Source organism: Felis catus, chromosome E3, assembly GCF_018350175.1.
Source record: "Felis catus isolate Fca126 chromosome E3, F.catus_Fca126_mat1.0, whole genome shotgun sequence".
In the NCBI taxonomy this organism is placed as follows: Eukaryota; Metazoa; Chordata; class Mammalia; order Carnivora; family Felidae; genus Felis; species Felis catus.
Window position 1 is genome coordinate 6999584 of NC_058383.1, and position 22304 is coordinate 7021887.

Genomic DNA, 22304 nt, shown 5'->3' on the forward strand with positions numbered 1-22304 from the left:
ACTGGCATAATATACTTGTAAAGTTTTATTTTTCCCTTCATAATTAATAAATAACTGGTGCAGGAAGCCTTTGCAACTGTGTAAATGCTGTGGGGTTTTTTCAAAGTTTAACTTATTACCTATCTTGTCCATGGATGGCATTTGACTGAAACCATTAATACCATGATGGTTTCAGGATGGTGAATTTCTAAATACATCCTTTCTTCTATATTTATGAGTTAATGTTCCATTGTCAGGGAGCTATTAATCTCTCACGAATTAATTTATTTATATATGTCAGTATGATCTCATATATAACTAAATCTCTTACATCATTTTTATTTAGATCCTCAATTCTCTCACATTTGTCATCTGGAAGGCCTTTCAAGTGGGCTTCTGTGTATTATTTTTATTCTTTCTTCTTTTTAAGGCTTTCAATAGAGTTTATTTTTTATAGCAGTTTTAGGTTCACTAAAATTGAGTAAAAAACAGAGACTTCCCATATTCCTGTGCTCTACCTACAGTCAGCCTCCCACATTATCAAAATCCCTCACAATGTGGTGTGTGTGTGTATATTATTTATTGTGTGTATATATTTATTACAATCAATGTCCCTACAATGACACATTATTGCCACCCCAAATCCTTGGTTTACATTACAGTTCACTCTTGGTGTTGTCCATTCTATAGGTTTTAACAAATGTATAATGATGTCTATTCACCTTTACGGTATTCTGTATCCTTTTCCCATATCATTTTCTGAGAATTTCCTTGCATTCTGGTGTGAGACATTCCAGGTTTATGTTTTGTTTCCCCTGATGAGTGTTGGAACCAGCCATTTCTCCATGAATCTGTTTCCTATTAGTGAGAAATGGTATTTAGAAATACAAATCTGGGATCTAGGAGTGTTCACTGCTACTAGGGTTTCTTTGCTTCTATTTTCTCTCAGAAGACCAAGATAAGAACATGAAATATATTTATACAGGAGTGTTAAATGTAAGTATGTCTATATCTATCCATAACCATTGATGTAATTATGTTCTATATATCTGAAAGAAAAAAGGAGTCTTGATTTGTAGTTTTTTCTATGACAGAAATATTCCCATTGTGTTTAATTTCAAGCTATCTCTGGTTTGACAAAAATCTCACAAAATTCTTGAATATTTAGCCATAGATTTTGGAGAAAAAGGATGGTTTATTCCATCATACCACAAAAAAATATATCCTATATCTATATCTACCATCTATCTATCATCTATCTAATATATGTGTGTGTGTGTGTGTGTGTGTGTGTGTGTGTGTGTGTATTCTATTATGTCTATCTATCTAGTCCTACTGCTTTCTGTGATGAAGGAAATATTCTATATATTCCCAGTTCAGTACAGAACTACTATACACATGTGGTTATTGAGAACTTGACATGTGGCTAGAGTCACTGAAGAACTGAATTTTATATTGTATTTAATTTAGTCAATTAAGATTTAAGTATAAATAGTCACATCTGGCAAGTAGCTACTGTATTTGAAAGCACAACTCTAAACTTTGATTATCATGAGGTTCATGGTAATTGAGGGGAAGAATTTGATAGTTGAATTTATCCACAGTAGCATCATAGAAAGTATGACTGGGAAATAAGAACTCTGTAGACCTTTCTTATACTCGTTTTGTATTGCTCTTAGTTGTGAGTTATGTATTTGTGGCAGGTACCATGTTAATTTCAGTGCTCTAAGTATCTAATGGTCTTAACACAGTGCTGATCAAAGAAATTAAAGTCTGACCATGCTGAGTTTCTGTCAGGAGAAAATCAAAAGGGAGGCCAACATATATTCAGAGTGGGACCATTTTCTCAGGAAGGTTACAATCAGGCCATGAGTGAATAAGCATTGCTAATTCCACTTACTGGATTCTGTTTATATTTCATGCTAGCCATTGTCCTTCTATCGATCATTGTTTCTCTTGCTGTTTTAATGTGGTTGATTAGGCTAGCATCAGACACTACCCTTCTAGCTTTTTGTCTGTGTTGTAGTTTCTGTATATATCTGAGATCATCCACTTGAAGAATGTACCCCAGGTCTTCTATTAGCTGAGACCTCTCAAAGTTGTAATCCAGGCTTCTCAAACTAGGTTGTGTGCAAAACTTCCCACATCTTGTGAAGCTCAAATGTTGATTTGACAGTTCTAGGGTGAGGTTTGAGATTCTATATTTATAATAAGCTCCCAGATGCTGCAACTGCTGCTGGTCCATGAACCACACTTTGAGTAGCAAGTTTATCTGTAGCCCAACATTGTTCTCTTAAGTCTTCACTAGTATGTTAAGATGAAAGATCATTTAGTTTTCCTGACTAGCCTTAGCATTGCAAACTCTCCCAAAAAAATTTATGCTGTATTTTAGCTGGAAGAATTTAAATTTTCATGGGGAGCACTGCTATCTCATGTTACTTATGGCTGAAGTACTTTTATGATTCTCCAGTGAACAAACTGATAACACTGTGTACATTAGACAAAAATGTCATCTTATGAAACTACCCACCTGTGGTGGTGGGGAGGGTGGCATAACCAGAAACAGAAAGCTAAGAATAGTATATACCTTGGGAATAAACAGATCACGATAACTTATGGCTCTTTCTGGCTCTGGAAGATAGACATTAGAGTGGAAACCCTTCAGAGTTTGATTCCAAATTGCCTTTATATTTTACTCCTGAGGGATTTGAGAGTTTCAGATGGATTTCTCATCATCTACTATGATGTTTTACATTTGCCTGGTGTAGCTAAAATGCATTTCCTCTCCTTTTAGCTCTGTCTGATCTAGAGCTTGTGGCCCAATCTATTATGTTTATTTTTGGTGGCTATGAGACCACAAGCACTTCTCTTTCCTTCCTTGTGTATGAATTGGCCACTCACCCTGATGTCCAGCAGAAACTGCAGGAGGAGATTGATGCAACTTTCCCTGATAAGGTGAGCGGGTCATACCTGCAAAGGGAATAAGGATGGGCTTGGATATGCCTCAGTAACAGATTAGCCCTCTAATCTAGTGGGTTTTCATAGCAAAGGTTCACTTTTAACTCACATTCCCATATCCAACATAGGTCTTAGTAGAGGATGGGAGTGAGTCTCTGCTCCATATAGGTACTTGGGAATACAGGGCATCGAGGCTCCACTTTTAATACCTGTATTAGTTGGAACTTCATGTTGGCTGTGGAACAAGAACTAGAGTTGTATACCTGCTTTTCAAATGTTTGGCCCTGAACTGACATACATCTCCTCAGTTCACAGTCCATTTGCAAGTTGTTTCCCATAGGTTCATGTAGGCTAGGAAATATGGGGGTCTAAATGGATATTGGATAAGTAGTGAGTGTCTCTACTACATGCCCTAAGAAGTGTCATCTCAAATTATCTCCATGTCACAAGGCAGGAAACTTAGCTATGGAGAGACAACATAACTCTTACAGTATCACTAGTGTTAAAGAAGCCAGGCTAGGAGCTAGGGTGCCTAGGTCCTGATTGAACTCTTAATCTCTCCAATGTTGGCTCTTAAATATAACACCAAGAGATAGGTACATATTGCCCATGCTGTCTCAGATCTCTTCCAAACTGGAATTCCCTCTTTGTGAAGAGACCTGGCCTCTGGGGCTGGAGTGGCTTATTTGGTGAATAGTGAAATCCTGAAGGGACAACTAGAAGACCCTTATAGTGGCAGAGAATGGGGCTGAGAGTAGGGTTCTTATCCCCTTTACAATGGCCCCTACAACTGAAGTTGTTTGTCAACAATTGGTAGCATCCAATCCTACCTACCTCTTGCCATTTTGGGTTGAAAGGAACTGGTGTCTCCCCAAATTATTTATGGTTTTTATATAATATAGTGTCTCTCTCCACATATTGTATATATATTTGAAGAACTAGGAAGCAGGATATTTCCAGTAGAAAAGTTTACGTGGCTAGGGTATTTTTTTCTGTTGCATGTTCCCCTTCCTTGGTACAGATGTGTCGCCTTATTTTGAAAGAAACAGTGACTTCAACATTTTTCACTTAAGAGTAAGGGTCATCATATATCAGTCACCTTTGTTCACATGAGGAAAAAAACCACACATAGCTATGGGAAGGATTTCCTGTTTAGGAACAAGTCCTGTTTAGGGGAATGTCCCAATGTTCTTCCCTAGTCATTACTGTTGTATACATATCAGGGGCCATTGAGCAGATCAAAGGACATGGTAGACATTGAAATGCTCATAAATAGTCTTTACCAAAATACATGTTTCTTAGGGATTCCTAACAGTTCAGTAGTATTGCATAGACTGAGTTGAATGTTGATTCCAAATCTCAATTTATCAAAATCTGTGTCTTTCCTTCTAGGCATCTCCCACTTATGATGCTCTTGTACAGATGGAGTATCTTGACATGGTGTTGAATGAAACCCTCAGATTATACCCAATCGCTGGTAGACTTGAGAGGGTCTGTAAGAGAGATGTGGAAATCAGTGGTGTGTTCATTCCCAAAGGGACAGTGGTGATGGTGCCAACCTTTATTCTTCACCGGGACCTGGATCTCTGGCCAGAGCCTGAGGAATTCTGTCCTGAAAGGTATGGGGAACCCTGAAAAAGAGATCCCACCCTCATATAGGAAGATATTCTGATATTTCTTTGTATAGATGACAAATATCTGATTGTTCAGTTGTTTATTTCTATATCTTTTTATATTTAGAAGTATTTTTCTAATTATAAAATGATTATTGTCAAAATTTTACAGATTGTAGTTGAGAGAAAAAGAAACTTAATGTCATCATCAGTACAATATGTCAAGATTATTAATAATGATATGTTACATCTTTGTGGACATTTTCCATGCATATATAGATTACTTAAAGTTAGAATGGCATTATATTTTTTGACTACTTAATGTAACAGTAAACTATAATCTGTAAATTCTATGTGATTTGTGTTTATGATTATATGCATATATCATAATTTATTTAACCAATATCTTATTTAAGAAAATGGGACTATTTTTTCTTTAAGTTTTTCTGTCCTCCCCACATCCTTACATTTACTCCCCACATCCTTACATTCCATGTTTATAAACCTTGGCCACCATTTCCACTAGCCCTAGTGGGAAAGGAGAGGCTGTGGAGCTGAGAGTCCTCATCCCTGGCAGGAGGAGCAACCTCATGAGGATGGGGGCGTACACAAATCCTGTGATTTCTGTGGCTGCAGTCCTGTGCCAGCTCCCACCTCTCTTGGTATCTGGGGTTAGTCCAAAGCAAAGTCATCTGCTCTATAGCCATCTGAGACATCCTTCTTGAAGGGTCTTGAACTTTCTCTCTGGGAATCCAGAGCAGAGTCTGGCTTTGGGCACAGCTTGAATTCTGTAAAGAGCTGCTGCTTTCCTGTTTATTGTATTGGTGAGAAAAAATTTGGAGTACATTTGTAGGGATCTAGACTTTTAGCTCTGACTCTAAGCTCCCTGATGGCAGGGCCCTTGTCTTGTTGCATGGTGTTCTAGTGCTAGCATTGTGTCTATACATACTACTTGCTGAAAGAAGTCAGAATCGACCAAGTTGTCTGTTTTCTGGACCAAGAGACCTGGTGGTTCCCACAAGCTCAGAAGTCCCCAGTGCTGTATTTTCTGAAACAGAAAACAGAGACTCCTGGTTCTTCTCTGTGATTCATTCAGCAATGAGAGGAAGTGCTTACCTCTGTGTGTCAAGGACTATGCCAGGCAGCACCAAGTCCACATATTAAAATGTCTATTATGGAGAATTTTTGACACACGCACAAGCATATTTTGTAGATGCATGTCTATGAAATACTCTTAATGCATTTATGTGTGCCCATCATCTGTCCAACACCACTAACCTCTATCAGGTGCCCCATCCACAGGCCATAACAATTCCTCGTCTTATGCCCATATCTCTGTAAGACACACAATCTCATTCCAGAACGTTGTCCATTTTTTTAAAAATGCTTGTTTATTTTTGAGAAAGAGAGCAGGAAGGGGGCATAGGGAGAGAAAGAGAGAATCCCAAGCAAGTCTGCACGGTCAGCAGAAAACCTGATGTGGGGCTCGAACTCATGAACCCTGAGATCATAACTCGAGCCAAAATCAAGAGTTGAATGGTTAACTGACTGAGCCCCAAATATTTTGTCCATATTTTGAACACTTTTAAAAGATATCTACTGATGATGTCATTATCACTTTCTGCAAATCTATATTTTTCCTTAATAGGAAGCCTCATGTAACAGACAGAGAAGAATTCAGTGATTACACATATCTGTCAGTGTGATTATAGTGAGCAGCAGCGTGTGCTCATGTAAATCTTCTGACAGGCTGTTCTGTCGAAGTGGCTGGGGGGATCCTAGTGGGGAGGGGAGGGAAGAGAAGAGAAAAATCACAATGTAAATCACGGGAGACATTTCTTCTGCTTCCTTCTTGAGCATTTGACCACAGTAAGTCAATGGAGGTAGGAATCTACCTTTTCTTCAGTCAGGCTCATTTCCTGCTTGCCTTTCAGAGTGTGAACATCTCCCCACCCTGACTGTAATTCTAGTGTTTAAGATAACCCTTCCTTTTAACAACATTCATCTCATCTCCTCAATAAGACTGACCACTCCCACAGGGTAAGGGGAATGCAGAGAATCTGTAGCTTACAGTTGTCACCGCAGAATAAGCATGGCAGGATTTCAGTGACCAGTGCCCAAGAGTGTCCTGTGTAGTCCTGGTTGAGAACCCCACACATGTGGCTCTTGTGGTTTTTATGTTTCACTAATTTGTTTCCAACTTGAATGTGGAACCAGGTTCAGCAAGAAGAACAAGGATAGTATAAATCCTTATATATACCTGCCTTTTGGATCTGGACCCCGAAACTGCATTGGCATGAGGTTCGCGATTATGAACATGAAACTTGCCCTTGTCAGAGTCCTGCAGAACTTCTCCTTCAAGCCTTGTAAAGAAACACAGGTCAGACAGAGAACTTTCAGCATAAAGAATGTTTTACTTGTTTTTTTTAAACTAAGAGATACAGAAAGGATGTATGTGCGTGCACACATGTACACGTGTGTGTGTGTGTGTGTGTGTGTGTGTGTGTGTGTGTGTAGGCTCCTTTGTACTTAATTTGTTCTGTTGGTCATCTCTATTTGGATTCATCTGTGACTTTTAAGTTTCGTTCAGCTCTGAATGCCACGTCTATGGGTTATTAACACTCAAACATAAGGGCCATCTAGAGTCAGTGCAGTTAGTGTGATATGATTATTCACAGACCTTTGAACTTGAGCAATGTGGTTTTTTTGCGCTATTTTATTTTTTATTATTTATTTATTTTAAAATTTACATCCAAGTTAGTTAGCATATAGTGCAATAATGATTTCAGGAGTAGAATCCAGTGATTTACCCTTTATGTACACGCCCCCCCCCAGTGCTTATCCCAACAAGTGTCTTCCTTAATGCCCCTTACCCATTTAGCCCATCCCCCCACCCACAACCCATCCAGGAATTCTCAGTTTGTTCTCTATATTTAAGAATCTCTCATGTTTTGTCCCCTTCCCTGTTTTTATATTATTTTTGCTTCCCTTCCCTTATGTTAATCCGTTTTGTATCTTAAATTCCACATATGAATGAAGTCATATGATATTTGCCTTTCTGTGACTAATTTTGCTTAGCATAATATCCAGAACTTGAGCAACGTTTTATTTATTTTTTTATTTTTATTTTTTGGTGAATAAATCTTTTTTTTTCTTCTTTTTTTTTTCAATATGTGAAATTTATGTCAGATTGGTTTCCATACAACACCCAGTGCTCATCCCAAAAGGTGCCCTCCTCAATACCCATCACCCACCCTCCCCTCCCTCCCACCCCCCATCAACCCTCAGTTTGTTCTCAGGTTTTAAGAGTCTCTTATGCTTTGGCTCTCTCCCACTCTAACCTCTTTTTTTTTTTTTCCTTCCCCTCCCCCATGGGTTTCTGTTAAGTTTCTCAGGATCCACATAAGAGTGAAAACATATGGTATCTGTCTTTCTCTGTATGGCTTATTTCACTTAGCATCACACTCTCCAGTTCCATCCACGTTGCTACAAAAGGCCATATTTCATTCTTTCTCATTGCCACGTAGTATTACATTGTGTATATAAACCACAATTTCTTTATCCATTCATCAGTTGATGGACATTTAGGCTCTTTCCACAATTTGGCTATTGTTGAGAGTGCTGCTATAAACATTGGGGTACAAGGGCCCCTATGCATCAGTACTCCTGTATCCCTTGGGTAAATTCCTAGCAGTGCTATTGCTGGGTCATAGGGTAGGTCTATATTTAATTTTTTGAGGAAACTCCACACTGTTTTCCAGAGTGGCTACACCAACTTGCATTCCCACCAACAGTGCAAGAGGGTTCCCATTTCTCCACATCCTCGCCAGCATCTATAGTCTCCTGATTTGTTCATTTTAGCCACTCTGACTGGCGTGAGGTGATATCTGAATGTGGTTTTGATTTGTATTTCCCTGATGAGGAGCGACGTTGAGCATCTTTTCATGTGCCTGTTGGCCATCTGGATGTCTTCTTTAGAGAAGTGTCTATTCATGTTTTCTGCCCATTGCTTCACTGGGTTATTTGTTTTTCGGGTGTGGAGTTTGGTGAGCTCTTTATAGATTTTGGATACTAGCCCTTTGTCCGATATGTCATTTGAAAATATCTTTTCCCATTCTGTTGGTTGCCTTTTAGTTTTGTTGGTTGTTTCCTTTGCTGTGCATAAGCTTTTTATCTTCATAAGGTCCCAGTAGTTCATTTTTGCTTTTAATTCCCTTGCCTTTGGGGATGTGTCAAGTAAGAAATTGCTACGACTGAGGTCAGAGAGGTCTTTTCCTGCTTTCTCCTCTAGGGTTTTGATGGTTTCCTGTCTCACATTCAGGTCCTTTATCCATTTTGAGTTTGTTTTTGTGAATGGTGTAAGAAAGTGGTCTAGTTTCATCCTTCTGCATGTTGCTGTCCAGTTCTCCCAGCACCATTTGTTAAAGAGACTGTCTTTTTTCCATTGGATGTTCTTTCCTGCTTTGTCAAAGATGAGTTGGCCATACGTTTGTGGGTCTAGTTCTGGGGTTTCTATTCTATTCTATTCCATTGGTCTATGTGTCTGTTTTTGTGCCAATACCATTCTGTCTTGATGATGACAGCTAAAGTCTGGGATTGTGATGCCTCTTGCTTTGGTCTTCTTCTTCAAAATTACTTTGGCTATTCGGGGCCTTTTGTGGTTCCATCTGAATTTTAGGATTGCTTGTTCTAGCTTCAAGAAGAATGCTGGTGCAATTTTGATTGGGATTGCATTGAATGTGTAGATAGCTTTGGGTAGTGTTGACATTTTAACAATATTTATTCTTCCGATCCATGAGCACTGAATGTTTTTCCATTTCTTTGTATCTTCTTCAATTTCCTTCATAAGCTTTTTATAGTTTTCAGCATACAGATCTTTTACATCTTTGGTCAGGTTTATTCCTATGTATTTTATGCTTCTTGGAGCAATTGTGAATGGTATCAGTTTCTTTATTTGTCTTCTGTTGCTTCATTGTTAGTGTGTAAGAATGCAACTGATTTCTGTACATTGATTTTGTATCCTGCAACTTTGCTGAATTTATGTATCAGTTCTAGCAGACTTTTGGTGGAGTCTATTGGGTTTTCCATGTATAATATCATGTCATCTGCAAAAAGTGAAAGCTTGACTTCATCTTTGCCAATTTTGATGCCTTTCATTTCCTTTTGTTATCTGATTGCTGATGCTAGCACTTCCAACACTATGTTAAACAACAGCAGTGAGAGACATCCCTGTCGTGTTCCTGATCTCAGGGGAAATTTGAGCAATGTTTTAAACTTCTTTCAAGTCCACTGAAAGGAAGGGAACATGTAGTGCACAGTAATGATGTGCAGTGATGAACACAACATGACTTTTGAATGATGCTGTTTCTACCACAACTTACAGATGCTCTCATAACTGTGGTTCACAACCCCTCCTTGTACATTGCAATCAGTATGTTCTTTTCACAATCCTGATGCCCAGGCCAAATCAGAAATTCTAACATAATTCACCTAGAGTGGGCTTTAAAAGTGCCCTCATTGATTCTCATGTGCAAGCGAGGTTGAGAATCAATGGTGGGAAGCAAGTCTGCCAGATGTGAAGGACTCCCATGGTCCAGACCATCCTGGCTACTTGGCACCACATTCCATGAGCCCTGCCCCAGTCAAGCTTTGCTCCATTTATAGGCAATGGGGCCATCATGAATGGATATTCTTACTGGGAGAAGCGATAGGATATTTAGCATTGAGGATGGCCATACAATAAAATGTGTAATATCCATCCAAGATGATCTTGCAAACTCAACATACACAAAATTAACTGTATCACTTTTCAAATGGTTGCCATAATGGCTAAGAACTTGTTTTAAGTTTTTAATACTCATCCTTTTACTTAAAATTTAAATCAAAAAAGAACACAAAACAACATGAGTTTGTGTCCAGCCTGGTACAGAGTAGACACTCAATAGATATTCTTTTGAGTGAATGATAGATGAATGTTTCCATACTCTGGTCTTGACAGCTTACAAAGTTTAAGGAATATGAGATATATTAATATAAAAGTAATATTTATATGTTTAAACTCTTACTCTCCTTCATGTATCTTGCCTGCTTTGCTTCTATTGTCAGTAGGGCTTCATTTGTTGATTTTCATATGATTTTTAACTTTTGCAGATCCCACTGAAATTAAACACTCTAAGTATTATTCAACCAGAAAAACCCATTGTTCTCAAGGTTGAGCTGAGAGATGGGAGTGTGAATGGAGCTTGACTTTCCCTAAGGACTTCCCCTTTGTTCTTCAAGAACCTGTGTCCCAGAATACCAGAGGCCTCCATTTACTTTGTGAGTACAACCCAGAAATGAAGATGGGCTTCATGAAGTACCTGTGTTGGATGACTAGGGATTCCATAGCTTTCTCAGTCTCTGTGTGGAGCATTATATCTTGTGGAGAGTAAAGGAGGTGACTAATAAGTGCCAGACATGTAGACTCAGCCTATCTGGCTCCCATAGACCACCCCCAGTTATACCATCTACTTCCCTAATCACTGATCAAGAATAAAAATATCTCAACAATTTTATCAACAAACTTTCATGAAACAAGAATTTTTGTAGTAGTTGTTTAGTGACATATCACATGTCTCATTTTCAATATTCTATGTTAAGTATGACACTGATCATGTCAATAAACATCTCTTTACAAAAGTATTAAAAGTATTAACTGATACCTTCTTGCACATACAGAGGGAATTGTACAACTGATGCGTGAGAGCCAGTGACTGAATGTTTTTCACCATCACAATCACTGAGTGGGTGGGATTGTTTAGAACTCCAACATAATATGTTAAGATAGGTGAGAGTCAATCGATCCACTGTGACTTTACCCACTGCTCATAAAGTATATTGAAAGTATATTCATAATTTAGTTCTGTTTTTAGAGCACATGTTTTTTAGAGCATTCAATTGAGGTAGTTAGTATTATTATTAGTTTTATTTTAATGTTTTTATCTCATCTGCCCTGATGTTCTGTTAGACAGGGAACATATTTTCTCTTCATGTTCCAGCCTCAGTTCTAAAATGTCCTGACACAATGAACATTGAACAAGAGATGGTTGATTGGTTAGTTGATTGGACAGAAAAGCTAAAAGTATTTGTCCATTTCAGTTGGTATCAGAAACTACACAGGATTCTGCTTTTCCTTCCCTCCACACCCCACCCTTCTTTCCCTTCCTACTCTCTTTTTTTTTAAGTTCTTTTATTTATATTGAGAGAGAGAGAACGTATGCACAGGGAAGGGAGGGAGGGAGGGAGGGAGGGAGGGAGGGAGAGAGAGAGAGAGAGAGAGAGAGAGAGAGAGAGAGAGAGAGAATATCCCAATCAGGCTCCAAGCTCTCAGTTCAGAGCCTGACACGGGGATTGATCTCACAAACCATGAGATCATGACCTGAGCCAAAATCAGGAGCTGGATGCTTAACTGACTGAGCCACCCAGTAGCCCCTCCCTCCTCTCTCTTCTCTTCCATTGCCTGTCCTTCCTGGATAACTCAGTCCTAAAGCCAAAAGGTGAAGAACAGCCAGATTGGCAGCCACACATTGGGCATCAGGGACAGAGAATGGAGGCACAGTGACTCCAAGACAGAGACAGAATAGCATAGGGAGGGTGTCCACATGAAGAAGCAGCCTGCCATGAGTGTGGAAGCCCAAGCTCAGTGAGAAGGGTGTCCACATAGAGGGATAGCCTAGTCCAAAGCCAGAGCCTAAATATGGTGTGGACAACCCAAGTAATGTGAGGGGGGTATCCATGAGTGTTAGGGATGGAATGGCTATTAGTTACATAAAGGGGAATTAATTAAGGGAGTAAATATATTAAGGATAAATAGAAGCCAGATTTCTTACTGTTGGAGAAGAGAGTCACTGATGGAAAGGGAGAAAACCAGAATGAGATTATGTATTCAGAGATTGGAACTGAATGTATCAGTGAAAAATCCTGCTTTTCTAGAGAGATAGATGATAAGTAGATTGATATAAAGATAAACAGATGTGTGTGCCTATATGAAAACACATATCCCCTACCTGTCTGACAGACAGTTCTTAGAAACAGTAACACTGTTAGAGCATTGAACACAATTTGTGCCCAGATCTTGGCTTATAAGCATCATTTTCCACTGAAAAGACTAGGGCTTTTCAGAGAAATGGCCAATTCCAGGCTGGGGATGCACATGATGAGCCTGGAGCATCTTGTCCTGCCCAGTGATTGGGACATGTCCACAAGATAAGGAGCCAGCCTGAGGGGCTTCACCGACCAGTCAGGCACAATTTAGACATCAGGAAAACTAACAATAGGAAGGGATTAAGACCCATTAAATAAAATAGGAAGACACGAGTACCCACAGGTGTAATAAATACAGGATTGATTACAATTGATGAGGACACTGATGTGGTTTCAAAGTACTACGGCTCAAACACCCATGAGTTGCCAGAAGGAAAGAGCAGGTCACAGAGCAGAGACCTGGTGAATGAGTGAGCATTATCAGGAACAGGAAGAAGTGATGACAGGTCACATGATAAGATGCATTAAGAAGAACTCAGTGTCACCTCTGGGATATTCTTGCCAAAGAGATAAACCTGAAAGAAATCCTGAAAAAAGTCAGACAAACCCAAATAGGAATATCTACTCCTAATCTGTACCTGGTGTGCAATCTTCAACAAAGTCAAGGTCATGAAAGTGATTTAGAAGAAGAAAAGAAGAAGAAGAAGGAGGAGGAGGAGGGGGAAGATGAGGAGGAGAAGGAGGAGGAGAGGGAGAAACAAGCCCATATTGGAGTCACTTGCCTGCCAACCCCAACTCACAGTAAACCAAGACTAATAAGAGTTCAACCTATCCTAGGAAGGTGACCTTTTAACAGTCTGGCTGAAATTTCCTGACAGGCACTAGTGAGTCATGTGCAGGACAGAAACCTGTGGGTCCTTCCCCCAGAGAAGGGGTCCTGTCCTGAAACAATTTTCCTTTCAAGCACTTCCTGCCCCACCCTCCTTCCTCTAAAACCCTGCATCTTGTACACCTCCTGGGAGCATCTGTCTGCCTGTCAGGTGGATGCTACCAATTAACGAATTGCTTAATAAGACCAGTGAGTTCTTCACCTTGACTAGCTGGAATTTTGCTTTCAAAAAAAGCCAGAGACACACTAAGGAAGTGTTCCAGACTGAACTACAGAGACTAAAGAGGGGTGACATGGAAAATCAATGCATGGGTTAGGTCCTTTGCTATAAAGGACATTATGGGAACAGTGGGAGAATTAAGGGTTCTAACAGTTACATGGCAGTAATGTGTCAGTGTCCATGCCCTGACTTTGATGGAGAATTTTTTGTAGGAATTACAGTAGATTATGAAATATCACGTCAGCATTTACTCTGAGATTGGTCAGGAACATAGTTCTTGAAACAGACTCTTCTGGAAGCTTGTGCTTGTTTTTAAGAACAGAGGGTCACAAAAACACCTTGGGCTACACAGCTCTCCCCCTCCCTTGCCTTAGTCTCACTTGTACACTTATTTAGTACAGGAGGCAGCATCACACAGTAATTGGGAGATGGGAAGCTCTGAAGCTGGAGCCTCTGGGGTTTGAATCCCAGCTCAGTCAGTTTGAGTCTTGACCAATCTATGGCTTTGGGTAAATGAGAAAAAGGTGCCTCTTTGCATAACTGGGCCCACAGGGCTTGGGCCTTCCACCTCTAAAGACACTCGAATGTGGGACCTTGAACTAATTACTTAACACCTTACTGCCTTGGTACTTAGTGCCTCAGAGTCTGTAAAACAGGGGGGTAATGCCAGTGCCTATCTGAAGTGATGATGGAATCAGATGATGTGTGTGTGTGAGGTACTTAGGACACAGACCAGGGAGCATGCAGCGAGCATGTAATCAATGTCAGCTATTACCTTCATGGCTGTATTATCTTCAGTCCTTAGGAGGCCATGTTGGCTTTGACATTTGGGCTCCAGCCTTGTCAACTCCAGCTTCAATCTGCCATTTTAGAAAGTAATCACATACATCCTTCAGAGAGCTTTAACTATGAAGTTAGTGGTGTATCAGCAGATGCTGTTCAGGAATTTTCCAAAGACCCCATTCTAGAAGTGTCTTTGTCATGTGAAAATTAATGATGTGACCCCCACTGAAAAGGAGTGGGGAGGTTTGGCAGGGGGCACTGTCACACCCTACCACTCAGACCCAACTGGAAGAGATGGACTTGACCTTGCACTACTTTATTATCCCAGCTGCAGGAAGAAGAGCTTTCCTTGTCACTATAACCCAGCAACCCTTCTCCCCAACAAGAACTCTGCCAATGAGAAGACACCACACTTCAAACTCCCAGATTACTCCATGCATTTCAGTTTATAACCCCCTTCCCAGCCTCCCCTTTTCTCCTGAAAAAAAAGTATACCTCATCTTCATTCTTCAAACTTGGCCTAAGTTTTGCTACAGCTTGTTTGTCCTGGATTGCAATTCTCTTTTTTTTCCCAAATAACACCCTTGTATGTGGTCAAACAACTGGCAGTTTTCATTTTAAAGGCTAAGAGTCATCACAACTAAGCATGGATGGTCTTGAGGGCAGGTCTGCACTGCAGTGACAGGAGGGAAACCTTCCCACTGCATTCAGTGGGCTTTCTCCAGTCCTCCCTTAAGATTGCTTTTCTGGTGCCAGAGTTCCGACCAGTCTGTCTAGTCATGTCTGGGCTGTTCAGTGTCCAGGATACATGAAAAGCTAGGATGAGATGTGATTATCTCTTCAGGGGTCAAAAATAGGCAGGACCTGGAAATGCCAAGTCAACATTAGCTAATTTAGAGATTTTTTTTCTCTCCTGTGACAGACTGACTTCTGCAGAGTAGGTGAGTGTCCATGGGGCTGGAAAGCCCTGTTGAGTATGTGAACTTCCATATTCACTCCTTTAGGCCAAGAATTTTTTCAATCCAAGTAATCTTGTGTGAAGATGCAAATACATTTTTTGTTAAGTGTAGTATTATAAGTCTGTATGTTAAGTATATAGGATTCTATCTATCATCTATTTACCTGTTATATCTCTTTATCATCTATCCATATGTACCTATTTATCTGTCATGTGTATCTATCTATTCCATCTATCTATCTATCTATCTATCTATCTATCTATCTATCTATCTAATCTATCTATCCCATCTGTCAATCATATCTATCTATCTATCTATCTATCTATCTATCTATCTATCTATCATCTGTGAATGTATCTATAAAGAAAGAAATGTCTGAGGAGCCTCTGGTATTCAGCCCTCAGCTGTGTGAGTCTCTCCAGTGCAGATATGCAGATATATGAACAGAGCCTTCAGGATGACTTCAGCACCAGTCTGTCTGCAACCACATGAGACCCCGAAGCAAGAGCTGCCCACCTGAATCTGGTCAACCCCAGATTCATGGGCAAAATAGATTGTTTAATCCTTTGGGGTGATCTGTCACACTACATTAAATCATTGGAATATCCCTCCTTCACTACAGTGGAAGAGAGATGACTATTGTGGGAATCTAGAGGACGTCACCATCTTACAGTTCCTATGAATTGTGGAGGCAACTGTGGGGTTGTGGGTGAGCTCAGAGAAAGAAGTGATGAGGTCTAAGCAGGGCTGGCCCTTGGAGTCCCATGGATCAGGACAAAGGGAAGAAAGGAAAATACTGACTTTACTGAGCCCCTGTCACATGCTGGGCCTCCTGGGCACCAAGGCTTTGTTCCTCCAGCATGCCTCTCAGTAGGGCAACATTGTAGCTGTAGGGGGTAGCCAGCTTTGAAGAGTTCCCCAGTGTCTCCCTCCTACTGGTGTGTAGTCTCTGCCCCCATGAACAGGGCTGGCCTATGAAACCAGGAGGATATTGTGGGGCTGAGGGTATGTGGCTTCTGGAGCTGAGTCATAAGAGATGAAGATGCTTCCACCTTGCCCCTCTCTCTAGGGAACGCCATCTGCTATGTTGTGAGGATTTTTAAGTGGCCATGTGGCATGGACCTGAGACCTGCCACAATCAGTGCTGACCACCCAGCCTCACAAGTGAGCTACCTTTGATGTAGGATATCCAGCTCAGTCCAATGTGTAGATGACGGCAGCCCCAGCCAACAGCGTGGCTGTAGCCTCATGAGAGACTCAGGTCAGAAACACTGAGCTAAATCACTTTTGAATTCCTCACCCACAGATTCCAAGATAATGAGATCATCATTTTATGCCACTGTGTTTTAGGGTAATTTGTTACAGAGCAAAACTAATACAGAGATCGAGGAGCTGGAACATCTTGGATGGTTGCAGCAGGAAACTGCAGACTGTCCAGGAGCATGACTGTCAGCTGGGTTTGCTGGGCAGGGAGCAGGTGGTGGTGGTGGTGGTGGTGGTGGTGGTAGTGGTGGTGGAAGTATGTCTGTGTCCATATGTGCATGTGTGTGTGTACAGGTATGTATACAGGTATGTGTCTGTGTGTGTGTATGTGTCTGTGTGAATACATATGTAGTGTGTCTATACATATATAAAGAGTCAGGGTCCCAGCAGTTGTTCTCTGGGAGGCTGAAGATTACTGCTGGCAGTAGGCTGTGCTGCCTGGATTCATTAGCCATCTCTGCCACCGAAAGTTTGGAGGATCTAGTTATTCAATGCTGGGGAGACTCAGTTTCCCTACCTGTGATGCAATGATGCATCTACCGTGGGGTTTTTGTAATGATCAAAGATGTTAATGCAGATGATGCTCTGACATGATACCAGACATGAGGCGAGCCACCTACAGTGCTGGCCAAGGTCACTGAGATTCATACTTGGTGTGCAGGCTCTTGTCAGCTGGAGAAGCGATGGAAATCGCCCAGTTTAGCACGAATCTATTTGCTGAAGAGCCAGCTTGCTGAATGACTCAGACACTAGATTCCTGAAGATACTGAGTTTCAGTTCTTCCTCTACCCCTAACCCTATGATATGAAGAAGAGGGTTTTCCTGTAAACACACTTCATTGATTTATATCAGGACTTATGTTGTGCCATGACACCTGCCCATCTCCTGCATTGTCCTTTCTTTGCCCCTCCCCCCACTGCCCCGATTCTGCGGGCACATCGGTGCTGTGGTGGCTTTCCCATAAGCCCACACTAGTGTTCTCTCTATTTTTATGGAACTATGTCTCTGTCTCTGACAGAGAAATAAGAGTGATGGAATATGTGAGGTCTAATATCTTGCTTTTTGGCAAATTGACTTATCTTGAATTAAGAGCTACAAGGAAGCACTGGACTAAAAGCCAGCTCCTCCAGGTGTCAATGTTGTCATGGCTGTGGCCACATTGGCTAAAGCTTGACCCTTCCTTTTCCAGTGACTTGCAAGGGGTTTACATCATTAAGCCTCATGACCCTTTGTGTTATGCCACAACAACTGGTGCTCATGATTAATTAATTGGTCTATTTACAGAGTAATATGAACTTTGCACTCTCCACCTTACTGAAATTTGAAGGTGTTTGTTCAAAAAGATTATTCCATCATTCTTGTGTTGCTTCAAAATCACTCCAGCTATAGCCCTCTTAGCCTCCAAAAATATAGAAATAAGGAAGTTATGGCTCCCGTTCAGGAGGATCTCATAATTGCATTGGACATAGAGACAGAAACATAATTACTGTATAATCAGTGTGCCCCAGATTCCTTGTTCAAGCCCAATGAGATTGGATCAGTATTAATTTGCCGGGCTGTTGCACCAAAGTACCACAGATTGGGGAGCTTCAACAACAGGGATTTATTCTTCCACAATTCAGGAGGCCGGGAATACAAGATCAAGGGGTCAGCAAGGTTGGTTCCTTCTGCAGCCTCTCTCCATGGATTGCAGATGGTCAACTTCTCCCTGTGTCTTCACATTGTCTTCCCTCTATGGATGTCTGTGTCCTGATTTCCTCTTCTTATAAGGGCACCAGTCATGCTGGATTAAGGCCCATGCTGGTGACCTCATTTAACATTCTTTTCCTTTTTAAAGACATTTCCAACTATGGTCATGTTTTTAATTGCTGGCAGTTACAACTTCAACATACAGAGTTGGAGGGGATACAATTCAGCCTATACCAGGATCTGTGGACAGAGCCTGTGGGCCTGCAGGTGCCTGTCACAGGAGGGCTAGGGGCTGAAAGCAGTGAACGTACACTCTCATTAAAGCTGGGTTGAGGGTGGGGCTGGGTCCTAGGTGTCAGTGAGAAGGGCCCAGGTCATCAGGGGCAACTCCCAGGCCTGATAGAAGCATGGACACAGCTACAGACCATCAAGGACCATCTTTAGAACCAGGGCAGGGAGCAGGTGTCACCGGTAAGTCCCAGGCAGAGAGAGGGTTTGAGGCCTACTTTCCCAGCCCAGAAGTCACACCCCCAAACATCCTGAGCACATTCTGGGAGGAGCAGAGAAAGGGCTATGGGGAGCAGGGTCAGACTGAACTCAGAAAACTTGTTACTCAAGTGACCAAGAAGTTGTTTTATGGTGGCAAGAAATTCTCCCTCCCCAATCTTACTCCAGGAAGGGTCTCATGGTGTTGATGCTGTCATCTCTGAAAAATTAAAAAGTTACATTTTCTTTGAGCATTGTGTATTTTCAAAAGCACTGTGTCTCTCATATCTGCAGTTGGAACCATAACACAATCTATTGATTAACAAAGATGAAATGGAAAGACTGTCACTGTTGGAGTCCAAGGCTTTAGTTTTACAGATTTCTCATTAATCTTCTTAACATCCCTCTGAGTAAACTGACGTACAGAGAGGTTAATGACTTCCTCAAGATGAGAGGGTGGAAAAGGTGGAGCCCTATGACCAGTGCCCTCACTCCTTATGCTGTGCTGCATCAGACAAGCTCATTAGTCCCACTGATAAGATGGAACCCCCGGCCCACAAAAGGCAAAGATGACTGTGAGGATAATGTTGGCCCCATTGCCTTCCTCTCAGGGCCTACACACTGCTGAGCACACAGTAGGCCTTCAGTAAAATATCTTGAGGCTTTTTGGGAAACACGTATTGGAAACAGCACATGGACTCCACCAGTACCTCTCTCTTTTTTTTTTTTTTTTTTTTTTTTTGTCATTTGGGGATTTCCCAACACCTGCTATCAGGAGGTTCGTCTGAACCTCAAACATGCCTAGAAGGTCAGCAGGAAGGACTGGTCCTGGCTTTTCTTTAGATACACAAACATTTCCTAGATACTGCTCTGGATCAGTCCAAGATGTGCCCTCTTGGTGGGGAAAAGTTAGACCCTTGAGGAGACAGATTTAATGTGGCAGAAGGTCAGTCTCAGTGCTTTAATTCAAGAGAAGGAGCACTTGTCCCCAGTGGTGGTTGGGAGGAGCTGATACTTGATGGAGGCTTCTAAAAATTTATCTTATTCAAAACTCAAATGTATAGATGTACATGCTTTAAAAAGTGGAACAGTACTATGGTAGTTTTAACAAAACTGGTTTTCTCAGCCTGATCTTTCTTGGTTTTCTCCCTCATTTCTGTAGAGACCATCTCCTTGTAGCCTTTAGAAGAATGATGAAGAAGAGTGAAATTTTTTTAAGAATGTGCATGGCTGAATATATCTCTGCTCTACCCTCATGCTTGATGGATGATTTGAGCATAGAATTCTAGGTGGGCTAGATGTTTCTCCATGAACTTGTAGGCATAGAGACTTGTCTGTACTATCGCTGCTGAGAAGATTCCTGCCCTTCTGGTTTCTGATTCATTGTATGCAACCTATGTCTTGCTCCCCTCATTCTTTCTGCAAGAATTTGGGGTTTTCTTTTTGTCCTTGGTGTACAGAAATTTCATGATGGTGTGCCTTCGTGGATCTGCTGTCATCCATTATTCTAGGCAGAGTTGTCCAAGAGACCATTCTGCAATGATGCAAATGTTCTGTATCCGTGTTGTCCAATATGGTTGCCTCCAGTCACATGGGGGTGCACTGAAATCTAACTCACTACATTGTGTTCAAAGGCTGTAGTGAGTGGTGCAGTGCATTGGACTTTCAATCTGGAAACTTTTGCTCTTCAGTTGTGGGAAATTTTCTTGAATTATTTCATTGTATGTATTCTCTGTTCTGAAACCTCTATTGGTCAGATGGTAGAATTCCTGACATTATTCTCTGGTTTTCTTATTTTTTTCTCTCCCATTTGTTGGGGTCAATTACTTACACAAAATTAACCTAGTGAAAAAAAAGGAGGGAGCACTTGGGTGGCTCAGTCAGTTTAGCATCCAACTTCAGCTCAGTTCATGATCTCAGTTTGTGGGTTCAAGCCCTGCATCAGGCTCTGACAGCTCAGAGCCTGGAACCTGCTTTGGATTCTGTGTCTCCCTCTTTCTGCCCCTCCCCTGATCACACTCTGTCTCTCTCTTTCAAAAATAAATAAACATTAAAAAAAGTTAACCTAGTGAACATGTCTTTATTTTAAATTATGTTACTTTATCCTTTATTGATTTCTTTGCATTAATATTGATTTTATGTTTTTACTTCATTTATTTAAATTCTAGTTAGTTAACATATAGTATAGTAGTGGTGTCAGGAGTAGAATTTAGTGATTCATCACTTACATATGACACCCGGTGCTCATCACAACAAATGCCCTCCTTAATGCCACTCAGCCTTTTAGCCCATCCCCTCTGCACTTCCCCTCCAGCAACTCTCAGTTTCTTCTCTGTATTTAAGAGTATCTTCTGGTTTGCCTCCCTCTCTGTTTTTATCTTATTTTTCCTTCCCTTACTCTATGTTCATGTTTTGATTCCTAATTCCACCTGAGTGAAATCATATATTTGTCTTTATCTGACTGACTTATTTCACGTAGCATAATACACTCTAGTTACATCCACATTTTGCAAATGACAAGATTTCATTCTTCGTGATCACCAAGTAATATTCTATTGTGTATATATATATACCACCTCTTGATTATCCATCCACCAGTGGATGGGTACTTGGGCTTTTTCCATAATTTGGCTATTCTTTGTTTTTGTTTTTTCTTTCTTTTTAAATTATATATTTTTAAATTTACATCCAAATTGGTTACCATATAGTACAACAATGATTTCAGGAGTAGATTCCTTAGTGCCCCTTACCCATTTAGCCCATCCCTCCTCACACACACCCTACAGTAACCCTATGTTTGTTCTCCATATTTATGAGTCTCTTATGCTTTGTCCCCCTCCCTGTTTTTATATTATTTTTGTTTCCCTGCCCTTATGTTCATCTGTTTTGTCTCTTAAAGTTCTTATATGAGTGAAGTCATATGACATTTGTCTTTCTCTGACTGACTAATTTCATTTAGCATAATACCCTCCGGTTCCATCCACGTAGTTGCAAATGGCAAGATTTCATTCATTTTTATTGCCAAGTAATACTCCATTGTATATATAGACCACATCTTCTTTATCCATTCATCCATCGATGGACATTTGGGCTCTTTCCATCCTTTGGCTATTGTTGATAGTGCTGCTATAAACATGGGGGTGCATGTGTCCCTTCGAAACAGCACACCTGTATCCCTTGGATAAATGCCTAGTGTGCAATTACTGGGTCGTAGGGTGGTTCTATTTTAATTTTTTGTGGAACCTCCATACTGTTATCCAGAGTGGCTGCACCAGCTTGCATTCCCACCAACAATGCAAAAGAGATACTCTGCATCCTCATCAACATCTGTTTTTGCCTGAGTTGTTAATGTTAGCCATTCTGACAGGTGTGAGGTGGTATCTCATTGTGGTCTTGATTTGTATTTCCCTGGTGATGAGTGATGTGGAGCATTTTTTCATGTA

The 22304-nt window shown here is 40.9% G+C and overlaps 1 protein-coding gene across 2 annotated transcripts in view; it reads left to right on the forward strand.

Annotated features, from left to right (window-relative positions):
- The window catches only part of CYP3A132 (cytochrome P450 family 3 subfamily A member 132), a 32596-nt gene extending 21365 nt beyond the window's left edge, over nucleotides 1-11231 (forward strand). Inside the window, 4 exon segments of one of the 2 annotated variants that reach the window (NM_001246271.1) lie at nucleotides 2774-2934; nucleotides 4330-4556; nucleotides 6768-6930; nucleotides 10701-11228. In NM_001246271.1, coding sequence (NP_001233200.1) covers nucleotides 2774-2934; nucleotides 4330-4556; nucleotides 6768-6930; nucleotides 10701-10796 — 647 coding nt within the window. In that variant the 3' untranslated portion in view covers nucleotides 10797-11228. 2 annotated transcript variants of the gene reach the window in all.
- Nucleotides 11232-22304: the final 11073 nt, after the last annotated feature.